This window comes from Gavialis gangeticus, unplaced genomic scaffold (genome assembly GCF_001723915.1).
Source record: "Gavialis gangeticus isolate Ggan-Ray unplaced genomic scaffold, GavGan_comp1, whole genome shotgun sequence".
NCBI lineage: Eukaryota > Metazoa > Chordata > Crocodylia > Gavialidae > Gavialis > Gavialis gangeticus.
In genome coordinates this window covers 104,895,958-104,910,582 of record NW_017729031.1, presented here as the reverse complement: position 1 = coordinate 104,910,582, position 14,625 = coordinate 104,895,958, and the positions used below count along the sequence as shown (strand labels likewise).

The 14,625-nt window shown below is 43.7% G+C and overlaps 1 protein-coding gene across 1 annotated transcript; it reads right to left on the bottom strand.

Annotated features, from left to right (window-relative positions):
* Window positions 1-2,253: 2,253 nt before the first annotated feature.
* LOC109302026 (alpha-aspartyl dipeptidase-like) lies at window positions 2,254-14,617 on the bottom strand. The gene is made up of 8 exons (XM_019523490.1): window positions 14,489-14,617; window positions 13,874-13,962; window positions 12,459-12,533; window positions 10,399-10,478; window positions 5,585-5,758; window positions 4,844-4,903; window positions 3,145-3,227; window positions 2,254-2,464 (listed from the first exon to the last, which is right to left on the bottom strand). Exons 1-8 carry the CDS (start codon window positions 14,587-14,589, stop codon window positions 2,386-2,388), a joined length of 741 nt encoding a protein of 246 aa, XP_019379035.1. The 5' UTR covers window positions 14,590-14,617; the 3' UTR covers window positions 2,254-2,385.
* Window positions 14,618-14,625: the final 8 nt, after the last annotated feature.

Below are 14,625 nucleotides of genomic sequence, written 5' to 3'. Positions count from 1 at the left end.
TATTATTTTTTTTTTTTTTTTACTTTTCAAAGCAGCCATAATTTGTCTAGAAACAAACATTTGAGACCAGGTTGCCCTCAAACATCTAAATAGCAGTATTGTCTTTAATGGTTTAACAGCCAGGCATGATCAGTGGTGAGCAAAGCTAAAGGAAGTAGTTTAAAAACACTTGAGCAATGGAGATTTGGTTCATAGGTTCTGACCTTGCAAGAAGCCTGGTGAAACCAGGCAGAGCTTGCTATGGGATTTGGGCTACAGTGGGTGCGTCTACACATTCATTGAAGCACCTTAGATACTGTGCATTTAGTTTAGTACTTCCTTAATAGAATACTAACTAAATGCGCAGTACCTAGTTACTACACAGTAGTGCTGGCGCATGGTTATTTAGTGATGCTTACTATGCATTAGCTTAATACCACTGTGCAGTAGGCTATTAGCACAGTTTTGGCCATGACATGCTACTTACTGCACATTAGCCTAATAACACTGTGCAGCAAGTGTCTTGTGTAGACATGCCCAGTTCCTGCAAAACTATCGCTTTCTTTAATCGAATGCTTCAAGATTGTGCTGCTGCTTCCTAAAACAAAGCTGTCTTAATGGTTTTAGGGTAAGAAGTGAGACTCTTTAAATTATGCCTCAGTACTTGTTCAAATCACAAACTTACAGTGGAAACAGAATACTAAGCCTTATTTATAGTGTGATAATTAACTACATCTTATAGTAATTCTTATAATTGTGCAATTATGTGATTACGAATGGATATCATGCCAAAAATGCCTTTATATATAAAGTCCAACAAATTTTAGTTATGAGTGTTTGAATACATCTAGTTTCAAGTAAGAGCCTTCAAGCACTGTTAGTTATTTGCTGTTAGTCCTCTGTGCAATAACTTCTTCCCTTCTGGGTGCTTTAAAGATTAAGTATATATTGTTTGTCTTTCTTGAATGTTTGTTCTGTTCCGGTGGATGAGTTCTAATAATTTTAAGTGTGTGTGTATATTGGCTAATGATGGATTTGTTTCTGTACAGCATGACAGAAGATGTTTAAAAATTTTGCACTTTTTTCTAGTATTTGCAAGTTTGTAATCTAACGATTTTTAAAAAGCACACTTTTTTGTACATAATTATTAAATTAGCTTTGTATATAACTTGGGTCTGGAGCCAATAAAAGAAAGGATTGGATGTGTGTTCTTTCTTTACAGTGGTACATGCAGGTTAAGTATCTATGACAAAATATTGTTTATGGTGTGGACTTCAGGAATTGCTAAGACGTTGGCCCCTTTTCATTAAAGTGGTTACTGTAGGTTGTGGGACAACTGAAAATAACTTGGCCAGGCCTCCTGACCTGCTAATGCCAAGCATAATTTTATTTTGGAGGGGTTGAGAGAAGAAAGGAGAGGTGTTGAAAAGAGAAAAAAATCCCTTTTCTCCTGAGTAAAGAAGAGCCAGACCCCTGTACATGGATGAGCTGAATTTCTTGCATTTCCCAGTAAGGTAATGAGGGAATGGCTGGAGAACGAGGAACTTTTCAGGTGGCACGTTAGGTTCCTCATACCCTTACTTCACTTGCCCCTACATAATAAATCCTCATTTTAGCTACCAGAAAGAACTTGCTTTCTTATATGCTCCCATTTTAACTATACACAATAAAGTAGTGCCACATCAAACTCAGGAATGCTTTCCCTGACTAGAAAAGTACTGAGATGAACTATTTGCTAAACAGTGGCTGCATCTACACGTGTGCTTTACTGCAGAGTAGACTAATTAGCTGTGGAGTAAAGCATTACTGTTTATATGAGTGCTGATATTAGGCCACAGTAAACTAATTTATATTGATTGAAAATAGTACTGTAGGGGACAGTACAATCTTATGGCTGGGTAACTGACTGCGATTAAACACGTGTAGATGCTGACTGGGTGCAAATTGTGTCCAGTCAGCCTAGCCAGCTGGGAGCCAAACTCCTGCCTGCTGCCTAGCCACACAGCTCTGCACTTTCAGCACCAGCACTTTCATGCCCCAGCCAACCCTGATGCCACTACCTGGAGCTCAGGATTGTGCCCCCTTCCCCACCCCAACCCTCCTGCTTCATGTCAGCTTGGGCCTGCTCCGCCTTAGCTCAAATTGGTGCTGTCTTGGGTACACCTGTATACATTGTGCCTGGGAGTAGCTTACTCTGGCCCAAACTGCTCCAGAGTTGATTGCTTCCCAATAATTGCATGTGTAGACACACCCAGTAAGAGCTGAGGTAATGTGTACATTTAAATCCAGCTTTATTTATAGAAGTAAGTCCATTTTCCCCCTCATTCCCAAGAACTGGAAGCTTCTTTTTCATCTCTTTCCATCTGGATACTGTAGTGCTGCATCTTGTTTCACTTTTAAGAAAGATTATGGTGCTTGGGGGTTAGCAGCCATCAGCAGGAAACTGAAATCTGTACCAGGCTCATGTTCAGTTGGTGGCTTACCCCTGCAGTCAAAACAGATTGTGCTATAAGCTTACATTTCTCCTTTAACTGCTAACAGAGAACTTTTAGGAGCCAGTCCCAATAAAAGAAGAAAACACATTTTCTTACGTCAAAAGCAGCAGTGAGTGCCCAATGAAGGTAACTGGCTAGTTTTATAGACATTTATTTATTGGTCCATAGTACTACTCATGAAACTAGACTAGAAATGTATGGCTATTAGAACTCAGTCTTGCACTTACTCAAATCTGATGGCACTGATCCCTTTTATTAATATACTATGAAATCAACACCTTGGCTAATAAGGCTGTTATATCCCAGGAGAGAACTGTAGTCATAAGTAACAGAGAACGCTATAAAACAGTAAGGACAAGTAGAATGGCAACCCTATAAAGTTGCCTAGATAAAGGCAATGTTGTCATCTCTTACAATCCTTCACCATGTTGTCACTATTTTCTTTAATACTGAAAAGTAAGGAAGTATTTCTGTCACAGCTGGGAAGTGGAGATGAGCAAGTAAGAGACTTCCCAGCAGTACAGGATACAACAAAATTTTAACTGCTAAATGAACTGTGATCTCAGAGGCCCAGTCCATGTCTTAAAATCATGAACATCTTGCTCCTGGCTGAAGAACAGAATTCATTCCAAGTCTAAAAAGGTTGCACAGTGTTGAATGCAACCAGTACCTTAAAAACAGTCGAGCTCCAGTTACTCCTTGCAGAGTGGCTTTATCTCCTTCCACAAGTAACATTGATCCTTCACGTAAGCCCTTAATTGGAGAAAAGCAGAAATGTTGGTTGTGACATTTCAAAAACAGGTGAGTTGATTTATACTGGATTTGAATGTTTAAAATAAGCCTTTAATGACAATTTTACTTTTAGTTAATTTAGGTGGTATCCTTCATCTCTGGCAGTCCAATGTTTGTTTAAACAGTTTCCAGATGTTTTGAGATCATCGAGACAAAACTATCTGCAGATGGCAAGTCTAACACCACACCCTATTGAGGATGATTCCCTTTAAGATGAAAGTACAAGGCAAAGCAAACAAGTCCTACATAGTGTTAAGAGGAAGGTGACTTCTCTTTTAGGCTATCAGCCTAACTGTGCATTTTAAAATACACAACAATGCACCACACATGGCACCCAAAGGACAAGGGAAGGAAAGTGGTCCCTGGGATCTCTTCTGCAATTGACCTCAAATCTAGTTTGTGTCATGCAGCAACCACAGCAGAGAACAGCAGCCTTTTCAAGCCAGGGAATGGAAGGACAGCAACCTTTTCAAGCCAGGGGATGGAACAACCCAGCTTCAGTCCAAGTGGCTTCAGTGGTGCATCAGCAGCAGACAGGTTTTCCTGTGTCTGTGCCACAGCCAGGCAGCTGGGAACTGCCACCACTTCTCAGCCCCTGCTCCCCAGCTGAACGGGAGCATAGGTTCCAGCCAGATTGGAGTTGTGCCAGAGCCAGGCAGCTAGGAACTGCCTCTATGCTGCTGCTTCTCTGTTGACCTGTCCCCTTCCCCCTGCTACCCACCTGTGGCATGGACTCAGGTGGAAGCTGCCTGGCCTCTGCAGCTGCCCACCAGCTGGAAACTGTGCCCATGCTGCAGCCCTAGGGAGGAGGGGTGAGGAGAAATGGCAGTGGCACAGGAGCAGCTTCCAGCCATGACCACACTGCATCTGGGTAGCAGGAGGGCAGGGGTGGGGAAAAGTGGCAGTAGCATGGATGCAACTTCCAAATGCCCAGTGCAGCTGCTTGTTGTTCAGTCCCAGCACAGGAAAAGCCCTCTGGCTCCATAGGTCAGATCTAGTGGTTCTAGGGGTTGGTTCCAGCCTGCTGGCCATATGTTGTCAACCCCTGTGTTAGTGTACAACCATCCACCAAACAAGACATACTGGCTGTAAGGAAAGGCAACAGCAATGCTGATTTTTCCAGGTAGCAGTGGGTTGTTATGATATACAAACCCAGTAAAAATGCATTGTAAAGTTTTAGTAGAGACTCAATAAGTGAGTTAACTTTTCACCTCTCTTTCTCTTTCTCAGGAATGATTAGGGAAAATGCATGAGAGGGGGCAAGGGGTGCTCAACAGGAGCTTCCTACTCAGCTGCCAGTTCTCTTTATGAACCTAATGGCACCAAAATCAGTGAAGGTCACAGCAAGCTGAATGAGGCATACAACTGGTTAAGTTCAACCTTCAAACTCTCTTATAAAAGAACTTTGAGGACAGGAGGGGTGAGGAGGAAGGAAATGGCCCACATTATTATAAAGTGGAAAGAACCAGAAAGACAAATCCATCTAAAATTACATGAATGGTTGGCAGAGGAGTGGGGGTAAAGGTAGTATATATATACAGGAGATATGAACCTCTCAAGTAGCAAGTATCACTTACCAGTACTGGAGGGGTATTTGGTTCCTCGTGGTATTGATGAATCCTTTCCTCACGTGTCTCCTGGAACGGAAGGACCTTATGAGCATCAGCTTAAATAAACTGTTACTGTGTAAGTATCTAAAGACTACTAGTAAAGTGTTACAGAATACTTAAAACTTGATCAAGTTTTACATGCACCGAAGGAGGTACGCATTGTTCCCAGGCAAACTGCTTCTTGAGCCAAGCTTCAAGTTTGTCATTGAAGCACTTGGTTCTGTTTGGGTCCATGGCAAGACTCCTGACTACTGGACCTAGGTTTCCCCTTAAATATCCAATACTACCCTTGGAGAAGAGGCCTTAAAGGGGAATGTAAGTTAAACAACCAACCTATGGCCTAAACTTGGGAATTCATAAAGTTCAGTTGGAGGGACTTTCCCCAGTGTAAGCGATCAAATCGTTCAGTTTAGGGACTGCTCCATCTCAATGTGCCTGCCCTCAAAATAGAAACATATTAATGGAGGTGATTTCAAAATTAATTTCTGCATGAGGTGTCCAAGGAGACTGCCTTGGACAGAGCAATGCAAAAGGGTTTTCGGTGCATAATTTTCCAGAGCATTTCAGGAAGAAAATACTGTAGTAAGTTCTCTGTACTTGCTAACATTTCAAACAGCTCCAAACTAGAGACTAGCTAGCAGAATGTATACATTCTAACCACACCTTTATTCATCCCCTTGCATAGCTAGTGCACAATAGTTTACTTACACCCATGTGAGTGCTTTTTTTATCTGGGTCCAAGAAATGGGGGTTGATGTTAAAAGGAACCAATCCCAGGGCCTGCAAGGAAGGCGGGTACACAATTGGCATGTCATTGGTTGTATTTATACTGATAGTAGCTACATTCGTTCCTGCACTGGACCCCATGTATGGAACTCCATCCTGAAAGACAAAGAAACACTGTAGAAGGATATATTGTTGAAGCCTGTCAATTTCTCATCTCTGGCTGAAAAGACTCAATATTGTCAATTCTAGCCACTACCCCTTTCTAATGCAATTTTTATAGATCATAGGGGAGGGGGAAACTGTGGAACTGACTTGTTCAATGTCCGTGACAAAGCTGGAAACAGAATTCAGCCAACAAACTTAGAAATTTGTTGCCAAGATGTTAGCTAGTCACTGCAGGAAACGTGGTGTAGAAGTTTCCTGAAAATTTGCTACTGGGAAAACAGGCAATATTCTAGAAAGAACATACAGCAGTTTTCAAGGATATTTAACTGGGTTGTTTCTACTTGCAGCGAACTATAAAAGGGTGTACTTGTTTTGCATAGATAGGAACGTATCAGTGTGTGGTCCCTGCCACCACTAGCAGACATATAAGTGCTTGTTGAAACAGGTCCACAAGAATACCCACTCCAGCCCCACCAGCAAGACTCACAACCCTACCCTTTACACCCACCAACCATCCTTGCTAATTTGGCCTGTTGGAAAATCCATTCTTGTTCCTAAATATGGCTCTATATGAATCCCATGTGCATGGGCAAAACCCACCAGTCAGAGAGGTTTCTCAGTGCACCTCAGCTGTTTGAAACTTCAGAGAAAGGTGGAAAGAACGCAAATATGTGCTTTTTCTGGGCCTTGCTGGCAACCACCAGAAGCTCTGAAGCTTGGGTTTAGAGTAGTGTAAGCTTACTTGAAATCTGAGAACCCCCAGCAGATGAACAAGGGAAGGAAAACTAATCCTGAAAGGGCCATCAAAATTACTCAGCCTAGCCTTCCCTGCAACGATGCATGTGTAAATGTGCACACTCACACCCTGCCCCTACAGATTTGATGTGATCTGGAACTAAAGCACATCTAAACTTGCATCCAGAATTGTGGGGTATCACAGGCCTACTCCCGCAATGCTCAACCTCCTACTGCCAGGAATAAAACTACTTTCTATAGCTTCAGCCTGTGCCTTCAAAAAACGTCACTCAATAAGGGCAGCATTCATTTCATTTCCCTCTTGGGGACACCAAAACACTTCAATGTTCATTCATTTTTGTTCTCTGTAGTGTTCCTTAAACTTTTGGAGCTGGTGACCCCCTTGGGAAGTCCATGCCCTTTGTTTAAGGTCAAAAGTCCTAGGGGAATAGAAAGGCCACAGGCTCATGTGACACAAGTTTGCCTAGCTCTATTGATGTCGCTGTCGCTACACCATTTTAAGCCAACTAAGAATCTAAGTCAGTGTTACAGTTATAACAATGCCAAAGTACAGAGAATAAATTCACAATTCAAGGTACTAAGCAGTCCCTCTTGCTGGAGGAATGTTCTGTGCTAGTCTGAATGGGGGAAATTGTCATTTGACAGATAACTGGTTGCTGTATATTAGTTTTAAAAAAATCATAAGTTCATGGTTATAGTGCATCACAGCACTCAGTCACATCACTGAGGCAATAAACTCCATCCACCCACTCCTTCTCTGCAAAAGTCTGCCAGAAATGAGGTCAGACTTGGTCCAGCCTTAAGGGCATCCTGTACTCAAGACTTGGGTTCTCAGCCAACTCAAAGAGTGCATCCAGGACATCCTCAACACTTCATTACTAGGCCTAATGTGTGTGCAGATGAAAGAAGTGGGCAGGGCTTTCTCCAGCAGCATAACACAGCTCTCTGCTGCCACAGGGCACACATACCCTAAGATATTGGATTCACAAACATGGGAGTACAATTGTATAACATTATGTTCTTTTGAGAAAGAGAGCCAGCCAAAAGGTCTGTGGTGTAACAAGTAGAGTTCATGCCCCCAACTAAATCCTGCAGCAGAGGGGGAAGAGAGAAGCACAGTTCCAAGAGCTGATGGGGAGAAGTGTGCCACCACCACACCACATATTCTGCCCTACTCAGCTGTTGCTCTTAAAGTGGTGGCAGCAAGAGCAGCAGGTAGAGACTGTTTTGGAGTTCCTAGCATGGGTGGGGTAGAGGCAATTCTAGCACCTCTCCTAACTTGGTGCCCCTCTCGCCCACCCTAGTTATACTACTTCAAAAGGTATATCTATACTGTGGTTACAGGAGTGAATTCACTCTCGTGAAGAGAGCAAGTTTAAAAAACTAGCTGCTCAGGGTGAGCTACTCCATACTGAGTGCCATGCTGTCACACTGCTGCCAATAGTTGAGCTAGCTGGTTTAAAGCTGGCTGGGATCTCACTACGTCAAGCTAGTCACTTCTGGCTGCATTATCTGTATAGCTGAAGGCTATTGAGTTTCTGATTATTAGCTGCAGTCTTATCACAAGTCACATCTATCATTTTATTGCATTTCAGTCAGTTTTGTCAAATCAAAAGCAGCTCTTTCCTTTGGGTTGGGTCCATAGCTGGGCCTGAAGTTCTCTCTAATGGCAACTCTGGCATCTAAGTGGCTTTTCATTTCCTTCTGACTCCAAGACAAGAGGAAATAAGGAAATAACGCTACATCTCTCTGTGAATCAGGAGAGCAAAATCTGTTTCCTGATCAATGTTTCAATGCTTTGTAGGGTCAGAACACTTAAAATTCACCCCTGAAGGGTAGAAACCAGTTTGTGCCCAGACATCAGCTAAGGCTGACTAAGTGCATCCACAAGATGGACTGCTTGAAGGTGATAGCTTGGGGGGGAGGGGGTGCAGAAACAAAGTTCTGGAACAAGTCAAGCTAGCACTTTCACCCTAAAATGAAGCAGTTCTTGTGAGGTGAAGAGAAACAGTTTTAGGGGAACTTATGCTACCACAGAGCTGTACAAGTGGTTGGAATTAAGTTAAAGGTCTTTTAAAATAATGCCTTGGTCTAAGATGCACGTTACACAGGTTGTCAGGAGTTTTTCATAGCTATTGGAGCTTGATGGTGCTGGCAGCATTCAGATGAGAACAGTGATCTCATCAAGCAAATCCAGATAGTCCCAAGTGCCACCCCCTCAACATCTTCTCTGTGGACTGCAATCCACCACTCCAAAAAGCATGAAAATATTTGGCTGCTTGTTGATGTTCTGTTATGCTGTCTCCTCACGAATCTCTTTTGTGGCACATCTTCAATAGACTTGTCAAGTGCACCTCAAAGCATATAAGATACCATGCTGCGTGAGATCAATTTTTTTTATCCTGTACATTTTCTAAGTAGCTTTCTTCTTCACATTGGGGTGAATGTAACTTCTCTAGTTACTAGATACATTACTAATCAAAACCCATCATCTCAGGTCATGTAACAGCCCTTTTAGATATCAGTACTGGTTTTAGACTTTACCCTCTGAAACACTTATCATACAAGTAATGATAAGATTTTTTCTGCAATGCTGTGTATGCAAAGGTTGTGGCAGAGGTGCAGCAAGCTCTTTCAGTGCCTGGGCAGGGGAGGGGAACTGGAGTCTTACTTGCCCTGACTCTTGTCAGTGGAGCAGCAGCTGCTACGGCTGCAGCTGTTGACTGCTGCCACTGGGGGACAGGCAGAGGAATGGGCTCCTTGGGGCTACTCCTGGTACCCTGCTCACTCCTCCCCCCTTCTCCCCCACTCCAGACACAGGGCTGTGCCTCCCATGACAAATGCTCCTGGGGTGGAAAGGGGGTCATCATTCCACACACATAACCTCGATACTCTACCAGGCAGGGGCTGCACCTGCCTGGTTCCTAAGGCCAGGCCAAGCAGAGCTGTGCCTCCCGTGGCAAAGCCTCCTGTGGAGAGGGACCATCCTGGCTCCCCCTCTAGGTTAGCACCCAGGACTGGTGTCCTCTTTGCACACCTTCCTTCCCTCTCCCCTTTCTTATGCTACTGGGTTGTGGAGCAAACTGTAGAGATAATACACAGCGTATCTGAAGAGGCTCAGTGTTGGCATTGCCAAGCTACATAATTAAATCTTACTGATTATTTCAAAGCTTCTCCAGAAGAAAAAAAATCCTCAGGTTTCTTTTTTCAATAGTGGATGTTTGTTTTCTAAATAGTAGAGCAGCTCTGAAGGCTTTCAATTCTGGCAGGGGGCATTTTTAAGTACAAGCCATGTGGCATTTATCCCATTTTGGTATTGTTATTTTAGCTTATTTCTATTCTTTTAAATTAAGGGTTACCCTATGTGACTCACTCAGCCATGCTGGGCTAGAAGTGATTAACTCCATTAAAGCTGTTGGCTCTTGTCAATACTTCATGTATCCCAAGTCAATACCATGTTACAGGAAGGGCCAGGTATGCAAGCTGTATATAATCTTGTCCGATGGAGTTTGTCCTATTCTGTATCAAGGCACATATGGGTAAAAGTTTAATACTGTTATGTTGGCAAAAGCTCCAGCTGCCTGCTGCATACATTTACAGTCTTTATTAGTCTTAAAGGAGCTTCATGCTGGTTTTCTCAGGCTACAAAACAGGGGGTTAAAAGGGACCTATCATCACACAATTTAAGTTGGATGTGGAACAGTGTGTCCAGTTATTTTTTAATCAAGGCTTTTTTAACAAACAATCCCCTGCACCCTAAGAGGTGACAGCCCAGTTTGGGAAGTCCCGAATTAAAAGAATACTCCAGAGTGATTAGATATTCTCAGCCCATAAGACTAAGACTTGGCTCTGAGAAAGTCACGTGGCCAAGTTACCTCAAGAACTCTCTTCCTGATCTCCAGTAGCAAACTGTTGTCATAAAGAGCTTTCAAGAGACGAAATGTGTTTCCACCCCCTGCAGGAAAAGAGTCAATGTTACTTGATGTGTTTTCCACTTGCTTTAATTGAGACCATCATCAGAACTGCCAGACACCTATAGATCATTTCAGCTGTAAGCAAAGCCAGATGCTTTAAAAGAATGCCAACCTCAAACGTCAATCAGCTGATGCCCTAGAGATCCCTTCTCAGCTTTACACTACCTTCACATAACAAATCTGCTGTTCTAACATGTAAGTATGTAATATATTCTTAACATGATCGTAATAATAATACTCCGATAGAGGAATAAAGTCTCATTAGAATGTATTTTTCAAACGACTGGATGAAATGGAGGATTTGTCAAAGAAAAAGGAGGATTCCAGAGCTCAGGCTGTTTCCTCAGGCTTGAGAAAGTAATAATATCTTCTTGAAGATAAATAAGGGGGCAAGAGTTAGACTTCTCTAAAGCCTAACTGCTAGGGATTCTGTGCACTGAAGAGTTGTTATTATTAAAATTATGGCTTAGTTGGTTTTATTGGGTCCAGTGTATTGTTACTAGAACTAGATTCCAGCCTAGACATTGTGCTTATTATTCTGGACAGTCTTTATAAGTTTATTGAGGTTTGTATAAGAAGTAGACAAGAGCCTTTGGAAGACAGGTTTGACTTTGCCTTGTTCAGCTTTTTTTTTTTTTTTTTGAAGTGTTACACATAAGTTGAAACAACTAGGCCTAGAGCTGGGTTCAGCAAGAATTTGTTTAGGGCAGGGGTGTCAAAGATCCAGCCTGTTACCACAGCTGTACCATCTAGGCCCCGGGTGCTGCCTATAGGTCTTAAAACTGACCCACAAGACAGCATGCAGGGTGCACATTTGGTCCTGTGCGCCACAGTCAGTGCCTGCTCCAGTTCATATCCTGGAGTGGTAGAGTGGCCGCTGCGTGCAGCACAGCCCCATAGCAAACACATGTCACTCTTAGGTGTAGCACAACCCTGCAGTGACTGGAAGAGGACTGTGCCACGTGATACCCACTCCAGATCCAGAATGCAGAGAGTCTCTGGGTCCAGCCTGGCCTGGCCTGTCGGACCAGCCCCACAACAATCACCCAGCCCTCAGGGCCAGAAGGGTTTGACACCCCTGGCTTAGGGAATGGAGCTTGGGCAAGTGTCTTATTTCTGTGAGAGCACAAGCCACTTTGGAGACCTGAATAAAAATAATAGCCTTGGGTCCCTTGGTTCTGACGCTACAGTTTTAAAGAGACTTATTTTTATCCTTTTTGTTTTGATTTTGTATTTCGCATATTTTTGGTTTATATATCTAGACCAAGCTAAGCAGTGTGCTGCTAGGCATGCTAGTGTAGCTCAGGCCTAAATCATAGGGTTTTCAAAAAAAAGTTAATGACTTATCTTCAAAGGGGAGAGAGATGGAGTTGGAGAGCAGGCTTTTTGCAGCCCAAACACTTAGCGCAGGGCAATCTAAAATGGACTAGCCCAGGGTCAACTGCTGGCATGGGTGCCAGAGTGTGGCATATGAAGGCATTTTGCTTGGCATATGCACCTCGAAGTGGACTCAGGGAAGGGGCCAGGGCTGTGCTGCAACAAGGATCAGACCCCTTGTAGCTCCCCCACCATCTGCCCCTGGTACGCAACATCTTACAAGTTGAGATTGCAGGTGTTTTTGGCACTCTGTCCAGAAACGTTGCGAACCCCTGGACTAGACAGTTTTCGTTGTTTAGAGAGTGATATAAAACGTATATATGCCATAACATTTTAAGCTTCGGCCATGCACATGTTGAACATGTATAGCATGTGTTTCTACATATAACTAGCACAAGAAACTCTTAATCACTACTGGAACCTATAAACAACAATTTCAATCTTCTTATTTTTTTCTAATGAATACCTGTGTTAAACAGGGTCAGATCCTTCATTTCCCTTTCTGCTGTATCTGTATGAAGTGTGACTGCAATAATTAATCTACATGAATCATAAGCAGAAAGAGATGGAATTAAAACACTTACCTATAAATATTGCTTCAGATTTCCTTACAGATTCTATGGGATCAGAAAATTCATGTATGCTGTCTAGCCCATAGCCTAAAAAAAGGGGAGGGGGAGAAATATATATCTGTTTAAAGAGAGAACACGGGATAAATCTTACCTGTTTTTGGAACTCTTACAAGAAGCTATTAAGGAAATGTTTTACCTACGTAGTGAGAAATAACACTGCACACTGACTAAGAGATCAAAGAGGGGATGATTTTCATTGTGGCAAATGGCTCATATGGACATTTCAGGATTGCTACAGGAATGGTGGTGCATGTTAGCAAGTAATCTAAAGGTGATTAAGACAAAGGTAGCACAGTTTGAAGATGGCTAGACAAAGCTGTCGAGGTTAGGCAGGGCTTGGGAAAAAGTGTAGAAGAATGTTAGAGGACCCCAGAAGACTGGGCACTGCCCTGACCGATGCTATTCATTGGAGACAACTGGTAGATAAGAAATAACTTGTGTTACTAAGCAAATTCACATTGGAATGAATAACTGAATTACTCAAATTATATTGCTGAGTTTTAAGCAATCTGGAACCAACCAGGACATTATGCAGGGGGCATCACTGTTGACAGTTCAAGGAAGATCTCTGCTTTTCTAGTACTGTAATACATTCAGCAAACAACATTGTACATGGTATGAGAAAGACTGGGGCATGGTGATGACCACATCACCTTTCTTGCTCCAAGAGTAAAGAAACAGTGGAGCCCTGTCTCCACTGCCAATGGGCCACAGTGGCCTGTAAACAGGATACCTCTACCTTTATGAGGAATAGCTTGATAATTCAGGCTTTTGCTCTATTACTTCAATAGTAGATCTTTTTAAAAAGAGTTTTAAATAAGTGTGTGAAAATATCCATTATATGATTATAGACGGTATGAAAGATTGGGATACAAAGAGTGATTATTCCTAATATGTAAAGGCTAACCCATCAAACCATCCATTATTTGATTTGTTGCCTGTTCTCCGAAGTGCCACCCAGATACAAAAACAGCTTACCCACCAGAGAAGCGGTCTAACAATTCCTGTATTTCTGTTGATGGCAGCTTAATTACGATCTAATGAAAATATTGTAACAAAATAAGCAGAACTCTGTGAGGGAGATGTGCAAAAACACTCCCAACCAACTGCATGAAGATCCTGGGAAATTTGTACATATAAAGAAAGCAACGAAAAGGTGGTTTGACTAGGTGTTGCGTGCTGCTTACGCCATGGATATACAAGTCACGCACCGGTCTCACAATCCTAAATTTTGGACAGGTGAAAGAGCAAGCCTGTTTTCTTTATCAGACAAACTCCACCTGGCCAAAAGCTCACAGAAAATATTTTAACGTCACGCCACTTTTATTACATCCTTCAAAGGGTGTATAACCAGACTGTCGCCTTACCCAAACTTTCAAATTTCTCTCTTGCGGTTTTGGCGTAGGCATCTTGGTCATGAAGTGCGTATGGAATAAACAAGATCCTCTTGACTTTTCTGGAAAAGATGACGGTGGGGACTCAAGTTTGGGCTCTGCCAACTCTTCCTTTTGTGGGGGTTTAAGCACAACTGATCCAGGAACCTGCTGGATGCCCTCCCTGCCCTGCCCTTCCCAGCAGCCCCGCTGGCCTGATGAACAAGTACTGACAGGACAGAGACGGGCCCAGATGGCAGTGGACACTGCGGCTTCCTGGGTGGAAGGGAAGCGGAAAGCAGAGCTCTAAGTAACAGGAGGCTTTTAAAGGCCTTTAGTGCTTCAACCCTCCTCCCCGCTGCGTTTTATTCTTTAGAAGAGGCTTTGCCTTTCCCTGCTCTCTCTCCCCCGGGGGCTGCCTGACCCCTGGGGCTGGAGGGGCCTCCGCAGTGATGCTGGGGGCCGGCACCAAGGCAGCAGGGGGGGGGAGGAGCGCAGCTCTTATTCGGGCCCCGGCTCCTTGGAGGCACAGCCAGGTCCGCCCGGCCCTGGCCTAGGAGCCCTCAGGAACAAGGGCCGCGGGCTGCAGAGCCGGCCGCGGGCACTTACTCCCCGAAGAAAGCGGCGACCTGCTGCTGGCAGTGGCCCAGGTACCCGCCGCCGTGCAGCTTGGAGTTGGAGACCAGCAGGAGCCGCCGCGAGCCGCCCATTGCCGCCGCCAGCAGCGCCGGGGCGGGGCGGGGCCT